Source organism: Balaenoptera musculus, chromosome 1 (genome assembly GCF_009873245.2).
Source record: "Balaenoptera musculus isolate JJ_BM4_2016_0621 chromosome 1, mBalMus1.pri.v3, whole genome shotgun sequence".
NCBI classification, from domain to species: Eukaryota; Metazoa; Chordata; class Mammalia; order Artiodactyla; family Balaenopteridae; genus Balaenoptera; species Balaenoptera musculus.
The window spans coordinates 7,251,801-7,274,118 of NC_045785.1; the positions used below are offsets into that span (position 1 = coordinate 7,251,801).

A 22,318-nucleotide genomic window follows, 5' to 3' on the forward strand; every position below is an offset into this window, starting at 1 on the left:
GGCCGCTCAGGACTCAGGAGGTCAGACCCCTCAGACCTTCACAGCTGAGAAACTGTTCTTCAACCTCAGGCCAGAGAAGGTGCATCTACCTGGGAATGTCTAGGAACAGCTCGCAGAGGGCTGGTGACAGAGACCCACCCCCCCTCAGCCAGGATGACTGCTGCCGCGCAGCTGTTCTGTGGATTGTGGGGGCCGGAAGTGGGAAGGTGAAAGGAAGCGAGCTCCTTCTTGCCCAGTCTTCTTTACTATTTTATTAACGATTCAGATGTGGACGGACAGAGAAAGCCTCTCTCAAGATTCTGGATGACAGAGTGAGAAGGATTGTTCATGGTTCTTCTTTGGTCCATCCCACTTTAGTGCCTTGAGGGTGGTCGTGACCCTTACTTACCTTCCTGGCCCCATGGCTCCACATCTGTGTGCAATCTACTGATCCCAAATGATATCTCTGTGACCCCAAAGACCTCTCCCCTGGGCTCCAAACTGGGACGTTGCCCCTTGGCTCTCTCCACTGGGATGTTCAGTAAGCAGCTCAGATTCAGTATGTCTGAAATGGAGCTCTTGCTGTTTCGATTCCCCGCAAATCTTTCTCCCTTATACTTTCCCATCTCAGTAAATATCCACCAGCCATGCAGTCTCCCAAGCCCAAACCTGCCTGTCATCCTTGTTCCTTCCCTCACTGTCCCCCATCTGACCTCCCCACCCCCGCACCGCCCACCCCGCCACCAGCTCGTAGATACACCTTGATTCCCTCCCTCTCCAGTTCCATCTCCTCCTCCAGGATCAAGCCACAGTCATCTGTGGCACGAGCTGCCCTACATTCTCGCCTGCATGCTTGCAACCCTCCAGCATCATTTCAGATGCAAATAGGATCCGGTGGCTCCCTTTCCTAAAACGCTCTAGGGCTGTGCACTCACTGCATCGCTCCTAGAGTGAAAGCCAGGTGCTTCCCCTGCAAAGGCTCTGCAGGACTGGTCCCTGCTGACCCCCTCAGCCCATCTCATCCCCCACCCTCCCCTACGCTCCAGCGGCAAGGGCCCGCCTTCCGTCGGCTCAGGACGTGATGGCTCACGCTGGCCCTCTGCCCCAGTGTCCTCCCCTCAGAGGGGCCTTTCTCGGCCTCGCTGTATGCAGTAGCCCCTCCTGCTGTCCTCCATCACATCATCACTAGACACTCTGTCCTTCACCGCATTGATATAACGCGGGAACATCCTTCTTGTCTACTGTGTCTCCCCTACTGGTGTGTAAGTGCCTTCTGGGAAGGGACCCTTTGTCTCATTCACCACTGTGTTCCCAGCGCCTCGCACGATTCCTGGCACTTAATAAATACTAGTCGAATAAACTAAAATATCTCAGACTGAGTGATATATACAAAATGTCAAATCCAATAATACATGAGTGCTGATTATTGCCGTGAGATGAAATTACCAAGAATAATTGTGAGTCCCTGCGTTTAGATTCAGGAAGTTAGTGTTCCTGTACAGACTGGGAGATCCTGGCTTACTGTGAGAAATATCTGGAGGGTTGGCAGCCAGCAAACTTGGTGATGTGGCCACCAAAGAACTTTCGGTGGGAAGGGGAGGCGGGGGAGGGGAGCCTGATACACTTTTAGGCCAAACGGGAGTTTGGTGACTAGAACATTCTTCTACAATTGGCCTGCCAGGCCCCATCTGGAGCATCTTGTTTTCTTGGAGTGCCAAACTTTGGCAAAAGAGTCTAAATCTACTCTGTAGGGAGAACAGAGGTGCTGGGGCCACCATCCAGCAGAAGAACCATCAGGTAACAACTCCATGTGCCTCTAGGTGGCAGCACAAAGGACGGGGCTGGCTCTTAGAGGTGGGCCAGTGTCCAAGGGAAGAAATTTCTAAACACTAGAAGCTTCCAAAAATGGAATGTGCTGCTCTATTAATGGAAATAAATACTTTCAGCTGCAAGTGACAGAAAATCCAACTCAAACTGCTCTAAGTTAACAGCAAAAAGGCGGGGGTGGGGCGGATTTTTTGGCTGATAGAACTGAAAATTCTAGGGGTAAAGTGTAGCTTCAGGCATGGCTGGATCCAGGGAATCAAAGGCTGTCCTCAGGACCCTGCTTCACTTTCCACACTGAGCTCTGCTTTCCTCCACGTTGGTCCTTTCTCAGGTTCCACCCCTCAGAGCAGCGGGTGGTCACCAGCAGCTCTTGGTGGATTTTCTATCTTCTCTGTTCTCCCAGGAGAAAGTCCCCAAAGAAGTCCAGATGTCAAAACCCATGGGATTGACTTGATAGTCACATGCCCATCCTAGAATCACTGTAGCCAGAGAGGTACGACAATTGGCTGGGGCTACGTCCCGTTCCTGCTTCCAACCCAGTCCCTGTGGCCAGGGGAAATGCAGGGCTCTGATAGGCTGGGCCTGGGTCTCAGGCCACTCCGGGAGCCAGGAGAGAAGTCAACCCATCTGAGCCACTTGGACTGAGGGTGGAATGAGTTTGTGGAAGGTCCCCAGTTCCCAGATCAAGAAACCGAAAGTTACCAGCGCCCGGGTGCCGCTTTCCCCCAGGGTAAACTGCCTTCCACCCGAGGTAACCCCCATCTCTCCTTCTGCCAACACAGACTAGTTCCACCGGTGCGTGTTCTCGATATAAATGGGATCTTGAGCACATACTCTTTTTTTTTTTTTTTTTTTTTAAGAATTGTTTCTTTTTTTAATTTTTAATTTAATTTATTTATTTATTTTTGGCTGTGTTGGGTTTTCGTTTCTGTGCGTGGGCTTTCTCTAGTTGCGGCGAGCGGGGGCCACTCTTCATCGCAGTGCGCGGCCTCTCACTGTCGCGGCCTCTCTTGTTGCGGAGCACAAGCTCCGGACGCGCAGGCTCAGTAGTTGTGGCCCACGGGCCTAGTTGCTCCGAGGCATGTGGGATCTTCCCAGACCAGGGCTCGAACCCCTGTTCCCTGCATTGGCAGGCAGATTCTCAACCACTGTGCCACCAGGGAAGCCCGAGCACATACTCTTTTGTGCCTGACGTCTTTCGCTCAGCTTTATATGTGTGAGATTCATTTATATTGTTGAATTGATAGATCATCCACTCTCACTGCTAATATAACATTCCATCGGGAGAGGAAACCACAGTTTATTTTTCCATTCACCTGCTGATGAGCACTTGGGAAGTTTCCGTCTGGGGACTATTATGAATAGCGATGCTATACTCTTGTATGCTTCTGGCGCACATGTGCTGGCATTTCTGGTGAGTGTATCCCTAGAAGTGGAATTAATTGCTGGGTCATAGGGCATATGTGTTCACCTTTAGTAGATACTGCTAAACGGTTTTCCAAAGTGGTTGTACCAATCCACATTCTTGGAGCAGTTCTAAAGCCTCGGGATTAGCTGACATCTGTGTCCCATACCTACTGAGAGCGACAGGTCTGGGCTTCACGGAGAGTTGGGGCTTGTTAGCAGCTGCATCCTGGGTCCTGGGCCCACAAAGAGGGAAAGAGTTCCCATCTTTCTCCTGTCCCCTCTCTGGCATTTGATTCTGTCCTGCCCACACTATCCTGAGTCTTCCTCTTTTAGGAATGAGTTTTTAATATCAAAGTGTTTCCCTGCATCCCAGATGGATGAGTGTAGTGGAAGGCTTCATTTCCACAGCGCCGAGGTAGCCCCATCCATCCCTTTGGCTAGAGTCCTGGGGAGTTCCTGCTGCATGAGCTCATCTTAGCCTCAGGACCAAGTGGCCAAAGATGCCTTCCTGAGCTTGGCCAAAGCATTGTAAATGGATTTTCCAGAATTCCTGACTGTCCTCCACGTTTTGAGTCAAAAAAAAAGCCTTTGGTCTGGCCGTTCTCAGAAAGAGGAACCCAAAGTACGATGTGCTTTTACAATCAGAGGAAGTGGATCCCAACAGTGGTAACATGGTAGCACAGGGTGACATGCTGTCCTGCTGCTCAGAGCAGCTTCTGCATCTAACCAAGGGTGAGGCCTGGGGCCAGCTGGCAGAGCCACCAGAAGAACATCTCTCTCAAACTAAACACTTCCTTTCAACTATTTTTAAAAGTCATCTAAATCTCGGAGGATGTGACCCTAGGGTAAGGAAGTATTTGTCTAAAGAATAAAAATGATAAAACATGAAGGAAAAAGATTTGACTACATCAACATTCAAAACTTCTGCTCCTTAAAAAGACACATAAACAAAGCAAAAAGATGACTCGAATCAGATATTGCCAACTCACTCAAGCAACAAAAGAACTGATCTAGAGAAAGTAAGAAACCCTGCAAAGCAGTAAGGAAAAGACAACCGCACAGAAAAAATGGGCAAAGTTTATAAGCTGGATATTTGCAGAAGGTAAACATTTTATGGATAATCAGAGAAATGCAAATTAAAACGAGAGCATTTCGCGCCCACCAGATAGGCAGAAATGAGTAAATTTGACAGTACCAACTGCTGGCAAAGATACGGAGATTAAAAAGTTAAGGATGGGGCTTCCCTGGTGGCGCAGTGGTTAAGAATCTGCCTGCCAATGCAGGGGACACAGGTTCGAGCCCTGGTCTGGGAAGATCCCACATGCCGCGGAGCAACTAAGCCCGTGAGCCACAACTACTGAGCCTGCGCGTCTGGAGCCTGTGCTCCGCAACGGGAGAGGCCGCGACAGTGAGAGGCCTGCGCACCACGATGAAGAGTGGCCCCCGCTCGCCGCAACTGGAGAAAGCCCTCGCACAGAAATGACGACCCAACACAGCCAAAAATAAATAAATAAATAAATTTATTTAAAAAAAAAGTTAAGGATGTGGTTATACCTGTCGTAGGTTATACTTATGATCTGACAATTCCACTCTTAGGCATGTACCCTCTACCTGCACTGCCAGTGTGGCAGCCACCAGCCACATGTATTTCTTGAGCACTTGAAATGTGGACAGTATGATTGAGGAATGGGATTTTTAAACATTTTATTTAATTTTAATTCATTTAAACGTAAGAATTCACACTCGATTTGGTTATTGGGAAACTTTTAAGTATATTTGGAACAACTTGAGTCTGTGAACCTACTTTTTTAGCCTGTTAATTGTATGAAATCTACATAAGATGCAATACTTCTGATGAAAACCTAGCGTCCGAATTGTCCTGTAAGTGTAAAGTACACACCAGATTTCCAAGACTTAACACCAAAAAAATGTAAAATATCTTGTTAGTAATTTTTCTGTACTGATAACATTGAAATGACCACAGTTCGGATATATTGAGTTAAATAAAATAGATTACTAACTTAATTTTATCTGTGTCTTTTTACTTTTTAAAAATGTGGCTACTGGTAACTTTGACATTACACATGTGGCTCACATTATATTTCTCTTAGACAGTGTTCACCAAGACTCTCACTTGTACACAAGGAGATGTGTGCAAGAATATACGTTGTAGCATCATTTGTAATAACCAAAATGAGTAGACACAAACCTTGAGGTTCCTTAACAAGAAAAGGGGGTAAATAAATTGTGGTTTATTTACACAGTGAAATATCTCCCAAGAGTTAAAATGAATGAAGTAGAGCTACACGTATCAGCATGGATAAATCTAGATTGCAGCGTTGAGTGGCAAAAACAAGTCGCAGAAGACTCACTAATCATACAATGCTTTAAAGCATAGAAAAATATTAGGAATTGTTTGCGGATACATTTTAGTATAATAAAAGGATAAAAACATGCATGGAAACTATAAACAACCAGAATCCAGGTGGTGGTAACCCTGAGTGGGAGAGAGACTCAAAGATCTCTTATTGTGTCTGTAACATTTTGTTACTTACCAGGCAGTGGGTTTGGTATGGCTGAGATATTTCAACAGCTTGTTTGATGGCTAAAGCCATTTTAAAGCCATTTGGTTTCTGGTCAAAAAGTTTCAAAGAACTTCAGCCTTCGATCCCTCTCAAGTCTGGGGTTGTCTGCCCAGTGATCCTGCCATTTTCCATCTTTGCCGGCTGGTGGCCATGGTGAGGTCTCCCACGTGTGTGTGTTCCTGAGAAAAAATGATTTGGCATGGGTTTGTTGGTGTTTTAAACTGGGGGCACTGCCGTGAAGGATGCAGACAGAGTGCCTGCAGCTCAGCCTAGACAGTGACCTGGGGCAGCAGGAGCCACAAGCCACCTCCCGGCTCGACTCCATCCCAAGCTTCCTGCTGACAAAAGTCCTGACATCCTGTTTTCCAAAGGGTCCTATTAAAGGACTCACCCAGCACACCTTAGGGCCTCACTTTGCCTTTGCTTCCTTTGCAGGACGATTGGTATCCGAGAATTAAAAGAGCAGGATGCCCCCCGGGGTTGACTGCCCCATGGAATTCTGGACCAAGGAGGAGAATCAGAGCGTGGCCGTTGATTTCTTGCTGCCCACGGGGGTCTATCTGAACTTCCCTGTGTCCCGAAATGCCAACCTCAGCACCATCAAGAAGGTACGATCTTGACCTTAAAACTTAATCCTCAGAACTTGGAACTCAGAGAAACAGACAGATGGACTCTTGCAACTCTCAGATTTGAGATCCTTAGCTATGAATTTTAAAAGATATGGGGGGGCTTCCCTGGTGGCACAGTGGTTAAGAATCCACCTGCCAATGCAGGGGACATGGGTTCAAGCCCTGGTCCAGGAAGATCCCACTTGCCGCGGAGCAACTAAGCCTGTGCGCCACAACTACTGAGCCTGTGCTCTAGAGCCCGCGAGCCACAGCTACTGAAGCCTGCACGCCTAGAGCCCGTGCTCCGCAACACGAGAAGCCACCGCAATGAGAAGCCCGTGCACCGCAACGAAGAGTAGCCCCTACTCGTGGCAACTAGCGAAAGCCCGCGTGTAGCAACGAAGACCCAACACAGCCAAGAATCTTAAAAAATAAAATAAATAATAAAACAAGTAAATTAAAAAAAAAAAAGATATGGGAATTCCCTGGCGGTTCAGTGGTTAGGACTCCACGCTTTCACTGCCCGGGGCCCAGGTTCAAGCCCTGGTCAGGGAACTAAGATCCCACAAGCAGCGTGGTGCGGCCAAAGAAAAAAATTAAAAGATAAAAATAATGTCCAAGAATTGTTTAAAAACTCACAGTTGAAATCCACCTAGCTTTCCAAATTCAGCTCCTGCCTTTATCATGGCACGTTTACCCTCCCTAGATTCCTGTGAAGGCGTCAGGGTGCTGGTTCCCATGGTGGCCTTTCATCCTCTCCGTGACCGTGCCATCATGTTTGAAACCACACCCCATCCACGGCCGCTTAAGAGTTCTACCGGTCTTTTGTCTTCAGAGCTGTCGTCATAGTCAACATCATCTTTGGAAATGGTTTTTGACTTTGTTGAATAATTTTCAGCGTGGATTACTGAGTCAAAGGATGAAATATCTGGATGGTATTTGGTAGATCTTGTCTTGTGACCTTTCAAAGGGCTTATCCCACTTGCAAAGTGTGGGATTTAATGGGTCATGGCAGAGGACAAGGCCTTAGCCTGGAATTTGAAAAGCTGTACTAGGGAGCAGAAAAAAAAGGAGAGAAGCAATGGACCATCCTTGAGTTTTGTTTTGTTTTGTTTTGTTTTTTAATCTTCCCTTCCTGGGTGTTTCTTTAAAAATGAAATTTCTTTTTTTTTCCATTTCAAAAGTACTATGGGGCTTCCCTGGTGGCGCAGTGGTTGAGAATCTGCCTGCCAATGCAGGGGACACGGGTTCGAGCCCTGGTCTGGGAAGATCCCACATGCTGCGGAGCAACTGGGCCCGTGAGCCACAATTACTGAGCCTGCGCGTCTGGAGCCTGTGCTCCGCAACAAGAGAGGCTGCGACAGTGAGAGGCCCGCGCACCGCGATGAAGGGTGGCCCCCACTTGCCGCAACTAGAGAAAGCCCTCGCACAGAAACGAAGACCCAACACAGCCATAAATAAATAAATAAAAATTAAAAAAAAAAAAGTACTATGGACACATTGAAATTTAGGAGAATAAGAAAAAGTAGAAGGAAAAAATCACCCATGATCCAGCCATATGAGACAACCACAGTTAACACTTTGGCTGTTTCCTATTTTCTCTTCTATGTAGTGTTTTTTTGTGATAGTTCTGATTATGAATTTTTATATCTTTTTTCTGAGTTAACATTATAACATCCTTTTCATGTTATTAACCTTGTGTAAATATTTTAATCTTTTTTTTTTTTTTGCTTACAGGGCTCTACATGCATATTATTAAAATTCCAAATACCACAGAAATATAAAACACTTCGGTCTCAGCAGTCTCACCTCATATCCCAGTTCAATTTCAATTTCTTTTTTTTTTTTAAGATTTTTTTTTTTTGTGATGTGGACCATTTTTAAAGTCTTTGTTGAATTTGTTACAGTATTGCTTCTGTTTTTATGTTTTTGGTTTTTTGGCCGAGAGGCATGTGGGATCTTAGTTCCCCGACCAGGGATCGAACCCACCCCCTGCATCGGAAGGCAAAGTGTTAACCACTGGACCGTCAGGGAAGTCCCCAGTTTCAATTTCTTAATATTTTAATTTATACCAGGGACCAGACAGTTAATATGCTAGGCTTTGCTGGTCGTATGGTGTTTGTCACAACTACTCAACTCTGCCATTGTAGGGCTGAAGCTGCCATAGACGGTGTGTAAGTGAATGGGTGTGTCTGTCTTCCAGGAACTTGGCAGACTGTAGCTTGCAGTAGTTAATACGTTCATCATCGTTTTTATGGGAATGGGCTTGAATTACACCTGCTGTTCTACAGCTTGGGGTCTTTTCCCACTTAATGCTGTATCTGGGAGCCCTGTGTGCGTTGGTACAGGTATCCTTAGATTCTGGGTCACATGCCTGTGCTATCCCTTTGCACTGATGGACCGTAATTATCCATCCCCTGTGGAAGAAAAATAGAGCTGTTCTCTCCTTTTCCATCTTCTCTGTGACTCAGCGGTGAGCACCTTTGCACTAAAACTTGGTGCCCCAGTGGCGCTCCTATGATCCCTGGGGACTCCTCACCCCGAGGCCACACACTGGACACAGCCCGCAGAGGCGTTTACGGCCCCCTCGGTGTGTGAAACTTTTCTGAATTACTTGCCACCATTTAAAGATCAGGGTGATGAACCAGGAACGATTAGCTGGGTGCCTGGAGGTCAAGTCTGGCTGGCCATCTCTCAGGGTAGCCTACAGGGGCGACCGTAGGACCCACCGCTCCGCTCCAGATTTAGCACCTACCTGGCCCCCTTCATAGAAGGGCAGGGACGGAGACTCCCGGTGACCCTGTGGTCAAGGCTCAAGGGATGGAGAGCGTAGTGGTCCTGGGATCTTGCCTTTGCCCCCTTGTCAGGGTCGTGAGACCAGCCTCCATCCGCCTCCCGGCTCCCTGTGGCCCCGCCCACCTTAGGGGAGGCGCTGAGCGGCCACTTTCCCTCCCAGGTGTTGTGGCACCGAGCCCAGTATGAGCCGCTCTTCCACATGCTCAGCGACCCCGAGGCCTACGTGTTCACCTGCGTCAACCAGACCGCGGAGCAGCAGGAGCTGGAGGACGAGCAGAGGCGGCTGTGCGACATCCAGCCCTTCCTGCCCGTCCTGCGCCTGGTGGCCCGCGAGGGTGACCGCGTGAAGAAGCTCATCAACTCGCAGATCAGCCTGCTCATCGGCAAAGGTGCCCTGCTGGGGCCAGGCCGTCCTACCTCCTCTGGGCCTGCCCCCCGCCCCGCCCCCGAACCCCACGCTCACCCGGCTGCCCTGCCCTTCAGGCCTCCACGAGTTCGACTCCTTGCAAGACCCGGAGGTGAATGACTTCCGAGCCAAGATGCGCCAGTTCTGCGAGGAGGTGGCCGCGCACCGGCAGCAGCTGGGCTGGGAGGCCTGGCTGCAGTACAGCTTCCCCCTGCAGCTGGAGCCGTCGGCGCGGAGCTGGGGGCCGGGCACCCTGCGCGTCCCCAACCGGGCCCTGCTCGTCAACGTCAAGTTCGAGGGCAGCGAGGTAAGCGGTGGCTCACGCCGGCCCGTGTGCTGCATGCAGGCTGCCGTGTCCACGGGGGACACTTCCCCTGTGAGACTCCCGGTCACCCACAGGCCTCCCCAGTTCATCCTCCTCCCAGCAACATCGGGTGGTATTTGTAGGGTGTCCATTGTATACGAGGGGCTTGGCCGAACGTCCCACCAGACGAGTTCCACAAGGCAGAGTGACCAAGAGGCTTTGGTCCTTGGTCCGCTCATGCATCCAACAGGTATTTCCTGGCATCGGCCACGTGCCGTCATCAGAGCCTGCCGTCGTGGAGCCCATGTTCGGGGGGCCAGGGGGCGCCTAATACTTGCAGATGGGCCAGCCCACCCGCTGTGCCCCAGAACCCCGTGGGCTCTTCGCAGGCGTGGAGGGCTGACCCTCCCTCCTCCCCCTAGGAGAGCTTCACCTTCCAGGTGTCCACCAAGGATGTGCCCCTGGCACTGATGGCCTGCGCGCTCCGGAAGAAGGCCACGGTGTTCCGGCAGCCGCTGGTGGAGCAGCCCGAGGACTACGCGCTGCAGGTGAACGGGAAGCACGAGTACCTGTACGGCAGCTACCCCCTCTGCCAGTTCCAGGTGAGGGCTGGGGTCCGGGAGGGGTTCCTGGGTTCCCTGCAGTCCTGGCCTGGGGCCTGGCGGGGTGGGGGGAGCTGGTCCTCGGCCCCTCTCGACCCCGACAAGCCAGACCTTGGGGGTCATGGTGAGAGTGCCCCCTTGCTGGGCTGGCTCTCCCCGTGAGCACAGGGAGGTGGGCGGCGGCAGGAAGGGCCAGCAGGAGAGGCCCCAGAAAGCCTGGCGTGGGCAGGGGTCAACATGGGGCATCCCTGGGTAGCCGGTCGTCCAGGGAACCGTGGAGCCGCTCACCCCGCCCCCCATCTCAGTACATCTGCAGCTGCCTGCACAGCGGGCTGACCCCCCACCTGACCATGGTGCACTCCTCTTCCATCCTCGCCATGCGGGACGAGCAGAGCAACCCCGCCCCCCAAGTCCAAAAGCCGCGCGCCAAACCGCCCCCCATTCCTCTGAAGAAGGTGAGCCGGCGCCTTGCGCTTACCCTGCCCTGCAGCCCTCCTTCCCACCTGTGGTCCAGCCCTGGAGCCTATTGGTCATCGCCCTGGACCAGCCATAGGTCCAGGGGCCCCTTGTCTCATGCCTTTTGGTTGCTCGGGGTTGAGAGTTGGGCCTCTGGGCTGGGGTGGACTCCTGTCTGTACTCCCGGGGCAGCCTCCAGGCCTGGCGCTCGGGCCGCCTGCCCCTCCTGTCTCCCGTGCTGTAGGCAGAACTCCATGCCCTGCAGCGCTCGGGGGTCTTGCGCCCCCTGGGGTGCCCGCGGCAGGTTTTCTGGTAAAGGATGGCGTTGCGGGCAGGAACCTGAGCCCTGCCAGAAACCTGCAACACCCTTGCCGCCGCGGTGGCCACGCGCCCTGACAGCAGCTGGGAGCGCGAGCCTCCCCTGAATTCCTCTGCTTTAATGCCCCCGCTTCTCCCCTCCGCCCCGCCCAGCCCGCCTCGGTGTCCCTGTGGTCCCTAGAGCAGCCTTTCTGCATCGAGCTGATCCAGGGCAGCAAAGTGAATGCCGATGAGCGGATGAAGGTAGGGGCTCCTGGGCCGGGAAGGGCCCGGGGAGTGTGTGTTTTTTGCACAAACACGGTGGCTGTGGCCTGGAGGGGTGGCGGAGGAAGAAGGGGGGGGGGTCACACGAAAGCCACCCGACCCGACCACATTACCCAGCATCCCTGCCGGGGGTGGTTGTGAGCTGCTTCAAAACAGGAAGGGGGGAGGGGAGCGGGCCGGCCGGCCAGAGAGGACAATTCGGAGAAACCGGGCCCAGCGAGTTCTGGGTATTGACTTTGGTGGAGGTAGTGGCGCCAGGCCCAGCCCAGGGATAGAGGAACCGCAGAGCCTGGGAGGTGACAGGCGCAGAAGGGAAGCCGCTCCAGCTGGGCCGGGGCCAAGCCCACCTCTGGGTCGTTCACATGCCCACCTCCTCTGGCCTCAGGACAGCCCTGTGAGGTGCAGGTTTTCTCGTCCCATTTGCAGGACAGGAAACCCGGGTCCAAGGAGGTTGGGGCTCTTTGGGGAGCACTTTTTGGTTGGGGTAATTTCACAAGCAGGGCAGGCGTGGGCTCCCGTGGATGAATCCTGGAGGGGTGGATGGGGCAGCTTTCTGGCCGGGCGATGAAGAGGCAGGGCGAGATGTGCAGGCGGCATTAAGTCCTTCCCTGCCGACAGGGGCTCACACCATTCTGAGCAGTGGGGGCACCCTTGGGTGCTTGAGCTAGAAGGACCCCTGGAGTTCCCGAGCCCCAATGGGGAAGCTGAGGCCCAGAGCAGGAAACCGACACGCCCTGGGGTCCCGCAGTCAGTGGGGAGCACAGCCCACGCCACCTTCCCCTCCCCGCCAGGGCCACTCCTCCCCCTCTGGCAGCCAGCCCTCCCTTTTCCAGACCACCTTCAAGCACCTGGTGGGGGAGGGTTCAGACCCTCGTGAAATGAGGACCTTTCAGGAGGAGATTCGAGCCTTAGGTGGGAGGGACACCCAGGAGGGAGAGGGAGGCTGGGCCTCTGCCGCCTGCCACCCGCACCGCGCCTTCCCCAGCTGGTGGTGCAGGCCGGCCTCTTCCACGGCAACGAGACGCTGTGCAAGACGGTGTCCAGCTCGGAGGTGAGCGTGTGCTCGGAGCCTGTGTGGAAGCAGCGGCTGGAGTTCGACATCAACGTCTGCGACCTGCCGCGCATGGCCCGCCTCTGCTTTGCGCTCTACGCCGTGATCGAGAAGGCCAAGAAGGCTCGCTCCACCAAGAAGAAGTCCAAGAAGGCGGTGGGTGGGGCCGGTCGGGAGGCACTCTGTGATGGGCCCAGTCCCGTCCCGCAGCCCCGGGGCCACTGCTCATCCCGTTCCCAGCATCCCAGCTGGCACACAGTCTGGGGATGGGGTCCAGGAGGGCCTGTGAACCCCAGCCTCTCCACACCGCGCGCGCGCGCACACACAACAGACACACACACACACACACACACACACACACACACGCTGGCCACCACCCCTGCCTGCCACGTGATGGTGCTGGGTTCCTGGGCTTATGAGCACAGTGACTCGGAATATCTGGGCCTGGGCCTTTGGTCCTTGCAGGAACCCGGAGGGAGCTCCCTGCTCTGGAAGGACAAATGCAGTGTCCTTGCAGGGAGCAGGGTGGCCTGAGTCAGCAGCCAGTTAGAGACAGAGTGGTGGTCGAGCACTGAGTCACTGGGCCCAGGATGTGACTGACCACCGAGCCACCCTGACTCACTCGTAGCTGAGCTGAGCCGAGGGGTGACTGACTCTGCCAGCTGCTTCAGAGGGAGTCTGGGCGAGGGTGGGAAGCGCGGTCTGGCTGGGCCCGTCCTGCAGGAGGGCAAACGGAGGCTTTCTGGCGGCTGGCTGTGACCTGCCCGGTTTCTCTCCCAGGACTGCCCCATCGCCTGGGCCAACCTCATGCTGTTTGATTACAAGGACCAGCTCAAGACCGGCGAGCGCTGCCTCTACATGTGGCCCTCCGTCCCAGGTTGGCCCAGGCCAAGAGGGCGGGGCAGAGGCCGGGGGGCTGGGGAGGTGGGTCCCACACGTGATGACATTCCCCTTGCAACTCCGTCTGTCCTTGTATCCAGACGAGAAAGGGGAGCTACTGAACCCCTGTGGGACCGTGCGGAGTAACCCCAACACTGAGAGCGCGGCCGCCCTGGTCATCTTTCTCCCTGAGGTGGCCCCCCACCCTGTATACTACCCTGCCCTGGACAAGGTCAGTGAGGGGCCCTCGCCATTTGGGGTCCAGGACCCACCCTGCCCAGAAACCTCGAAGCTAAAGGTTAACTGTCCTGACCCTGCCTCTGGGGCTCCCCAGGACATGGTCCCTGCACCCCGTGAGTTGCCCGGGGCTGGGGGCTGGGTGCCCACACACGCTTGGGGGCTTCCTGGACTCTCTGGAATCCTCGTGTGTCCTAGAGCAGCGATTCTCAACCAGGGGCCGCTTTGCCCCCCAGGGGACTTTGGGCAATGTCCAAAGACATTTTTGGTTGTCACGACTAGTGGGAGAGATGCGCCTGGCATCTCATGGGTGGAGGTCAGGAGTGCTGCTAAACGCCCTACAGCACGCGGGAGAGTCCCCAGCACTGAGAGTCACTGGCGCACAAGGTCGGCAGTGCCGAGGTGTTGACACCCGCCCCGGGGCCCCCCCCGCCAGGCTGGCCCAGGCCCCGGGGTTGCCGCTGACAGCAGGGTCGCTCTTGCAGATCCTAGAGCTGGGGCGGCATGGGGAGCACGGGCGCTTCACGGAGGAGGAGGTGAGCTGGGGGCCGTGGGCGGTGGGGCGTGGACCTGGCTGCAGCCCTCACCGCCCCCCCACCTCCACCTGTGCCCCTCAGCAGCTGCAGCTGCGGGAGATCCTGGAGCGCCGGGGGTCCGGGGAGCTATACGAGCACGAGAAGGACCTGGTGTGGAAGATGCGGCACGAGATCCAGGAGCACTTCCCCGAGGCGCTGGCCCGGTTGCTGCTGGTCACCAAGTGGAACAAGCACGAGGACGTGGCCCAGGTGGGCGGCGGGGCCGGGGCCGGGGGAGGGGGCAGAGTCTGGAGCCAGACCGCAGCCTGCGCCCCCTGCCCTGACCACCAGCACCCCCCAGATGCTCTACCTGCTGTGCTCCTGGCCCGAGCTGCCCGTCCTGAGCGCCCTGGAGCTGCTGGACTTCAGCTTCCCTGACCGCCACGTGGGCTCCTTTGCCATCAAGTCCCTGCGGAAACTGACGTGAGTCCCGCGGGCTTCCTCATCTTCAGAGGGCGGCTTTGCCCCAATGGCCCGGGTCTAGGCGCTGGCTGGGGACCTCTCCTGGGGGCCTGCTCAGGTGAGGCTGGCCTCCCGCACCTACCCTGCCCCCTCGCCAGCTGCAGACCCTCTCCCGAGCCGTGAAGCTCCGGGCCCCAGCCAGCCTCCCTTCTCTGCAGGGACGACGAGCTTTTCCAGTACCTGCTGCAGCTGGTGCAGGTGCTCAAGTACGAGTCCTACCTCGACTGCGAGCTGACCAAATTCCTGCTGGACCGGGCCCTGGCCAATCGCAAGATCGGCCACTTCCTCTTCTGGCACCTGCGGTAGCTGGACTCACCTGGAAGGCCACGGGGAGGAGGGGCCTCTTGCCTGCGGGCCTCGCGTTTCCCGCCGGCCAGCCCGGGTGTCCTCGGTGGCTGGGTCCTGCCGGGCTGGGAGGGGCTGTGTGGCCCCGCCTGGCGAGGCGAGGCGAGGCTCAGCCCCTTCTTCCTCCCCCAGCTCCGAGATGCACGTGCCCTCGGTGGCCCTGCGCTTCGGCCTCATCATGGAGGCCTACTGCAGGGGCAGCACCCATCACATGAAGGTGCTGATGAAGCAGGTGAGGCGCGGGGCCCCCGCACCCCTGCCTGGGCTCTGCTTTGGGGCAGAGTTGCCCGGGCCCCTGTAGAACCGCGTGGGCCAGGCCGAGGCTCGGAGCCTGCCCCTCCCGGCCTGCCCACGCTGCCCTCCCATCCTCCTGGCCAGGGGGAAGCGCTGAGCAAACTGAAGGCCCTGAACGACGTCGTCAAAGTGAGCTCCCAGAAGACCACCAAGCCGCAGACCAAGGAGCTGATGCACCTGTGCATGCGCCAGGAGACCTACCTGGAGGCCCTCTCCCACCTGCAGTCCCCGCTCGACCCCAGCACCCTGCTGGCTGAAGTCTGGTGAGCCCCAGGCCCCAGGCGGGGCCTCCCCACCTCCTCCCCTCCCCCCAGGCCCTGAGGAGGGCCCGCTGCTGACCGCTCTCTGGTCCGGCAGCGTGGAGCAGTGCACCTTCATGGACTCCAAGATGAAGCCCCTGTGGGTCATGTACAGCAATGAGGAGGCGGGCAGCGATGGCACCGTGGGCATCATCTTTAAGAACGGGGACGGTGAGCAGGCCGGGCCCCGGGGAGGGACCCGCTGAGGCCTTGGCTTCCCCTCGCCCTGCCATACTACCCTCGGCGGGCACACCTTGCGGTGGGGGTCGGGGGCGGGTCTCCTGGAGGGTGAGCTGATGAAAAGACAGAGTCTTGGGACTCTGGGGCCTGGGCATGGCTGGGATTGGAGAACCCACCAGAAACTCGTGCCTTTCCTCCCCGGGGGCGGCTGCGCAGACCTCCGCCAGGACATGCTGACCCTGCAGATGATCCAGCTGATGGACGTTCTGTGGAAGCAGGAGGGCTTGGACCTGAGGTGAGAGGCCCTCCCATCATCCACTTGTGCCTGCACCAGGCCTAGGACTGTACCCCATTGGAGGGGTCCCCTGTCAAAGCTGACATTACCACCTCAGCTGGAAAAAAGACAGTCTCTTCTAAGAAGAGCAGGGACCAGTTTGAAACTCGGGGTCAGGGAGGCGATAGGGCCGCAGGATGAGGATGGAGAAGGCCAGCCCTGGCCCTTTGCACTGTCTCCCTCCATTGGTCCCTTTGCCTCAAGCATCCCTGGCTTCCTGCCCCATCTTCTTCCGAGCCACCTGGATTTTTCTCTCTGAGCAAACATGAGTTCAGCCAAGGTGCCGACTCTTCCTCTCTGCATCTTGGGTGCTGGTGTGACCTCTCCAAGGAACCTTCCCTGGAGCCCTGGGAGTCAAGGGCTCGCCCCCAGTACCTGCCTCCTCTTTTCAGCAACTTGAGTAGCATCTCCTGCAGCCTTTTTGGGTTAAGCTCCTCGGGGTCAAGAAGCCCCTGGGACAGCCCTTGACCACTGTGTCCACCTGCCCCTCCTCCCACCTGGCTAGGATGACCCCTTATGGCTGCCTCTCCACCGGGGACCACACAGGCCTCATCGAGGTGGTGCTTCACTCAGACACCATCGCCAACATCCAGCTGAACAAGAGCAACATGGTGGCCACGGCTGCCTTCAACAAGGATGCTCTGCTCAACTGGCTCAAGTCCAAGAACCCTGGGTAGGTTTCGGGCCCAAGGGACAGACGCCCTCTCCTTCCCAAGAGGCAGACTTTGGGAATCAAAGGCAAGGAGGAGGGTCTTTGACAGTCTCTGTGGCTTCTTGGCTCAGCCGAGGACCATCCCATAGATGCTGTGGGGTGGGGTGGTGGGGGAGTGGGTCAGGTCTCTGTTCCCACATGTATCAGTTAGTTATTGCCGCATAACAACCACCCCGAACTTAGGGGCCTAAATCACAAATCTGCAACTTGAGCTGGCTCAGCTGAGTAGTTCTTCTGCTTTAATCACTCATGCAACTGCTCTCATCTGGTAGTTTGACTGGGCCTGGAGGGTTGCACCTCTGGGGCTTCTCTCCATGTGGCCTCTCATTCTAGCCTCAGCTTCCTTCCATGGCAGTAGGGAAGGTTCAGGAACTGCAAGGTGTCTTAAGGCCCAGGCTCTGGAAGGAGCCCAGCATCACTTCCTCCATGTTCTGTTGGTCCAAGCAAGTCACAAGGCCAGAGTCAAGGGCAGGGGACATAGACCCCGCCCCTTGGTAGAAGGAGCTGCTAAATGGTGTGGCTGTGGTTTCCATCCCTACCCCCCAGGGAGGCCCTGGATCGAGCCATTGAGGAGTTCACCCTCTCCTGCGCTGGCTACTGTGTGGCCACATACGTGCTGGGCATCGGCGATCGGCACAGCGACAACATCATGATCCGAGAGAACGGGCAGGTAGGGGTGGTGTGGGGCTGCCATGAGCATGGTGCCTGCCGCCCGGTGCTGGCCCGCTGGCCGTTCTGCTCTGCACACGGCTGCTGGCGGAGCCCCCTATCCAAGCCCTTCCAGCTCCCTCTCCCTCCCCAGGCTCCTCTGGGTGAGGCACCCTCCTTTTTGACTCCTTTTGGGTCTTTGCTCTTCCCTCCCCTCAGCTGTTCCACATTGATTTTGGCCACTTTCTGGGGAATTTCAAGACCAAGTTTGGAATCAACCGTGAGCGAGTCCCGTTCATCCTCACCTATGACTTTGTCCACGTGATCCAGCAGGGGAAGACGAATAATAGTGAGAAATTTGAAAGGTGAGGGTGCCTCAGACCCCCGAGATGCCCCTTGGTGCTGGGGGCCCCAGGCGGGGTGCACTGGGGGCGGTCAGTCAGAGGACGCTGGGGCTTTGTGGGCACGGCTCCTTCCAGGGTGAGGGCGGGCTGGCCGGCTGGCTGGGGTGCGGGCGGACGGGAGGACCCAGGGCCCCCTCCCTGACCTCCCACTGCAGGTTCCGGGGCTACTGTGAAAGGGCCTACACCATCCTGCGGCGCCACGGGCTGCTCTTTCTCCACCTCTTCGCCCTGATGCGGGCGGCAGGCCTGCCTGAGCTCAGCTGCGCCAAAGACATCCAGTACCTCAAGGTAAACGCCAGGGCAGGGCCCCGCCCGGCAGGAGACCAGGGAGCCCCAGGCTCCTCGAGGCAGCCCCCCCCAACCCCCGAGCGTGGTGGACCCACAGGGCCCTCCTGACTCGCGTGTGCTCACACCGGCCTGGGACCCGGGTCTGGCGGAAAGCCACCGGCTCTGGCCCACCCTCCCGTCCTCCGCAGGCTGCGGCTGTTTCCACTTGTACAAGAGGGTTCCCTCCATGGTTAAAAACTGTCTTTCCTTCCTGCGTCTTTTCAGTTTATAAGATGCTGGGGCGGGGAGTGAGGGGGGTGGGCCATGGCCCCCGAGTTCCTGGGAAGAAGCTGCTCCCTCCCTTCTTCCTCCTGCCAGCTTCCAGTGGAGAAGGCCAGGCCACCTGCCTTCAGGGCCAAGACCTCCCGGCTTGAGTTGGCATCTTATTTTGAGGATGGGGCGGGGCGGGGGCCGCCTTGGTTGGGGTGGGAACGAAGAGCTCTTCCCAGGGGAAGTGTGGGTGGCGCCCTCCTGGCTCCCTTGGTGCAGTTCTCTGAGGAGGGAGCGTTACCTGCCCAGAGAGGGCGGAGGTGCAGGGAGACCGGGCTCCCTGCTGAGCAGGGCCCAGGCCCCTCCGTGGGACGCCCATTGCTTCGATCTTGCCTCAGGATTCTCTGGCGTTGGGGAAGACGGAGGAGGAGGCCCTGAAGCACTTCCGGGTGAAGTTTAACGAAGCCCTCCGGGAGAGCTGGAAAACCAAAGTCAACTGGCTGGCCCACAACGTGTCCAAAGACAACAGGCAATAGCAGCCCGTGCAAGCCCCGGGCCTGGAGACAACCGAGCTGTCAGTCTTGGGAGCCGGGCACCCTCGGCCACCCTCCGGGGCCTGAAAGGCTGGACGGCATCCTTGGGAAAGAACCTACACAACTGCCTTTTGTTTACACTGGTTATTTATTTATGACTTGAAATGTTTCGGGAACTAAACAGCCATACATGGAAATGCACCCTAATGTGGGGAGGGGCACCGTCCTCCCGCTTCCCCATCCGAGCCCTGGGCTTTGATGGGAAGACACTGTGAGCCCGGCACCTCGAGGCCGCATCTCGCCGAGGATCTGTGACCTCAAGTCTTCCAGCTGGGGGGTCTGGAGCCGGCAGAGACGATTCTCCCATGCGGGAGCTGCCTTCTCCCCAGGCTCCCGCCATGCTGCACCGGCCTTGGTGCCTGGCAGTGACCCGGTGCCTGCTGTCCAGACAGGGCACCCACGCCTGTTCACCCCCTCCACCTGCGTGCCCTCCATTGGCTGAGTTCTGGGCAGCCCCCAGAGGAGGCCTGGGTACCCTCTAGATTCAGGGATGATTGCTTTCCACTTTTAAAGCGACTCCTGGGTACGGGAATTCTCTCATCTCTGCTGTAAAGCGATTTTGTTTGCGGGTGAGAAAAAAAATAGCCCAACTACTTTACTGAACCTCTATGGCTCGGGAGAAAGGCCCCAGCGCCCATCACGTATAGCGCACGCTGGTCCTCGAGACACTTTAAAAAGGTCTGAGCTTGATTTAGCTCATCCTGGTCATGGTTCAAGACGCAAGCAGGTGCGAGTACTTTGTGCAATTATATGTAACCTCCCTCCTCCTAAAGCAGGTTTTAGGTCGTGAAGGACCTGATCTCCTCTCCAGAACGCTCACCTTTGAGAACCTGCTCCCGGTACCCAGGCAGCAGAAGCGTGAGAGTTAAGGGTGTGGTGGCATCTTTTCCTCCAACGGTACTTAGCTTGAAATGATTCGGGCTCGGCCTTAGGTGCATCTGAGGAGTTCAAGAAATGCAGGTTCCCGGGCCTCCCTCAGCCTTCTGGAGCCAACTCTGGAGGTGGGGCTAAGAATCTGGGCTTCTGGAAGCCCACAGGCGAGCTTCATGTATTAGCAGCCGACTCGGGACTCACAGGGGCGACACCACTTACCTCTCAAAGGCTTTGCACGGCTCAGCAGAGCCAGAAGTAGCTGCCCTCTCAGCAGCCCAGGTGCACGGCTTCCAGAAGAGCCCAGGTGCCAACTCTGTTTCTTGGTTCACAAGAGGTGGCCGAGAGGCACTGCCCATAGCAATCCGTGCCACCCACAGAGCCCCACTGACCAGACTCTGGTTCCCAACTAAGTGCTGAATTCATCAGACCCACCCACCTGTTTGGAAATAGGAAAAGCCGAGTGTATGTCTACTTGTTATTTATTTGAACGAGTCTGTGCTTCCTGGTGTGGGCAGCACACTGCATATACACAGCAATAGCTGGTTGGGTGCACGGCCTGTGTGCCTGACAAGAAGAGTATTTTCTATTTTTTTTAAATCATTTGATGTTTCTGTATGGGGAAGGTGAGTTCAGCGTAACTGATGTAGGTTCAACAGTCTGAAACCTTGAAATGAGAGGTAAAAACAGATTAAAAGAAATAAAAGCCTTGGTATGTTATGTTCTTGGCTCAGAAAGAAACAAGAGAATGCAGGATTAAGATGAAAACGAGACCAGAAACAACCCACTCTCCCACTGGAGTTAGAACAGACTTTATTGTATGTATACACTTTCTGACCTATCATCAATATACACATCTGAAAAGTGATACCACGGCGGCTACAGACAGCGCGGAGCGTCCCGTCCACGCGTTAGCGTCTATCCACGGTCCAAACAGAGCAGCGACAGTGGCAGTACACGGAGGGGTGGCCACACACGACACAGGACAGCTGGCAGTGTCCTCGAGACTAGCACTTAGGATCACAGAACAGTGTTCAAAATTATTTTCCCCCAGTTTTAGAAATCTAAAAATTTACATGTAAATTAAAAACCACGTGCTGTAGGGGTTTTCACTCCTGACTGCGGTTCTCTCCCTTCACCACCTACTGGACATGGGTTTCACCCCCGGGGGCTCTGGGGAGGAGGGGCGCAGGTGCTCGGGGAATCGAGCACTTGCCTTCAGGCCACTGGGCGTCATTTCAGCCAGGTTCTGAGTACAGAGCCCCCAGGCCTGTTGCTGTCTCCAGACCAAGTGGTCAGAGGGTGTGCACCATCCACATGATCGAAACATGCTCTCACCAGCAAGGAAACCTGCATCTATTCAGTATGGACCCCATGGCTGCACCTGAGTCCAGGTTCCTGCATGAGGAGCTGCCGGTCCTTGGAGAAGGGAGCAAACATGGCCAGGGACCCCAGCTCCCCGCAGCCCTCAATGGGTAGAATCCCAAAGAAAAGACCTGGCCGTTTCCAGCCTCCAAGGAGGGGTCCCTGATCCGGTCCCCTCCTGCCGGGCAGCAGAGCAATGTCTGTGCTCCTTTCTCCTCATCTTGGGGGAGGGGGGGAATGGGTCTTCGGTCCCTCCCCTCCCACGCTCAGTGTCTCCACTCCACTTTGCATCCAGCCCCGGATTATGCTAGCACAAAAGACACGAGGAATCCCAATTTATTTACAAAATATTAAAAAGTCAGTTCATCATCTACATATTAACCCCATTCTGCCATTTTATACATGCACTAGTTTGGAAAAAATAAAAACTTTTTTAAAAAAAAAAAAAAAAAAGAAGAGGATTACCAGGTAGGAGTGAGCAACCCTAACCCTCTGTCAAGGAGTCCAGTCACTGCGGCTTTTCTGGAGTCGACATCAGCTGCAGAGCGAGCGTCAGCTCACACATAACTTAAGAGCGAGCAGGGCGGACGACGGGAGGGGGCAAGGGGGAGCCTATGGTCCTATACACCAAGCACGGGCAGAGATCGGCGACCGGGAGGGTCTGCAGACCTACTGGCCAGAATGACTTTGTACATCGTGGACCCTCGGGGCGGGCACAGAGATGACAGCAGAGTCTCCTGAAGCAGAAAGAAGGCGGCGGAGGGCGCGGCCGCGGCTCAGTAGCTGAGGGTGGAGTCGTCCCACTCGAGCTGCTGCTGCCTGTTCGCAGTCTGCTGGTCCCCGTGCTCCCCCTCCTCCTCCTCGCTGCTCTCCGACTCGGCGCTGGTGATGTCATCCTCCTCGTCCCCGTCCTCGCTCTCCTCCTCCTCCTCCTCCTCCTCCTCACTGCTGTGCTGGTCCTCATACGTCTGACAAACAGAC

The 22,318-nt window shown here is 55.8% G+C and overlaps 2 protein-coding genes across 9 annotated transcripts in view; one reads left to right on the forward strand and one right to left on the reverse strand.

The window, feature by feature from the left end:
* PIK3CD (phosphatidylinositol-4,5-bisphosphate 3-kinase catalytic subunit delta) overlaps positions 1–20,681 on the forward strand; it is a 49,941-nt gene extending 29,260 nt beyond the window's left edge. For 4 of the 5 annotated variants that reach the window (XM_036846471.1, XM_036846482.1, XM_036846462.1 and 1 more), the window contains exons 3-24: positions 6,234–6,406; positions 9,363–9,591; positions 9,686–9,915; positions 10,335–10,514; positions 10,820–10,969; positions 11,442–11,531; positions 12,538–12,759; positions 13,384–13,480; positions 13,584–13,714; positions 14,205–14,255; positions 14,337–14,504; positions 14,596–14,717; positions 14,915–15,058; positions 15,234–15,333; positions 15,480–15,658; positions 15,753–15,865; positions 16,091–16,169; positions 16,714–16,881; positions 17,467–17,590; positions 17,788–17,933; positions 18,128–18,260; positions 18,908–20,681. In XM_036846471.1, coding sequence (XP_036702366.1) covers positions 6,266–6,406; positions 9,363–9,591; positions 9,686–9,915; positions 10,335–10,514; positions 10,820–10,969; positions 11,442–11,531; positions 12,538–12,759; positions 13,384–13,480; positions 13,584–13,714; positions 14,205–14,255; positions 14,337–14,504; positions 14,596–14,717; positions 14,915–15,058; positions 15,234–15,333; positions 15,480–15,658; positions 15,753–15,865; positions 16,091–16,169; positions 16,714–16,881; positions 17,467–17,590; positions 17,788–17,933; positions 18,128–18,260; positions 18,908–19,045 — 3,135 coding nt within the window. In that variant the 5' untranslated portion in view covers positions 6,234–6,265 and the 3' untranslated portion in view covers positions 19,046–20,681. The remainder of the gene's footprint in view (positions 1–6,233; positions 6,407–9,362; positions 9,592–9,685; positions 9,916–10,334; positions 10,515–10,819; positions 10,970–11,441; positions 11,532–12,537; positions 12,760–13,383; positions 13,481–13,583; positions 13,715–14,204; positions 14,256–14,336; positions 14,505–14,595; positions 14,718–14,914; positions 15,059–15,233; positions 15,334–15,479; positions 15,659–15,752; positions 15,866–16,090; positions 16,170–16,713; positions 16,882–17,466; positions 17,591–17,787; positions 17,934–18,127; positions 18,261–18,907) is intronic. The other variant, XM_036846499.1, reaches the window with a different exon arrangement.
* Positions 20,682–20,762: 81 nt separating this feature from the next.
* CLSTN1 (calsyntenin 1) overlaps positions 20,763–22,318 on the reverse strand; it is a 79,114-nt gene continuing 77,558 nt past the window's right edge. For all 4 annotated transcript variants that reach the window (XM_036846539.1, XM_036846532.1, XM_036846514.1 and 1 more), the window contains one exon: positions 20,763–22,305. In XM_036846539.1, the coding sequence (XP_036702434.1) occupies positions 22,114–22,305 (192 nt within the window). In that variant the 3' untranslated portion in view covers positions 20,763–22,113. The remainder of the gene's footprint in view (positions 22,306–22,318) is intronic.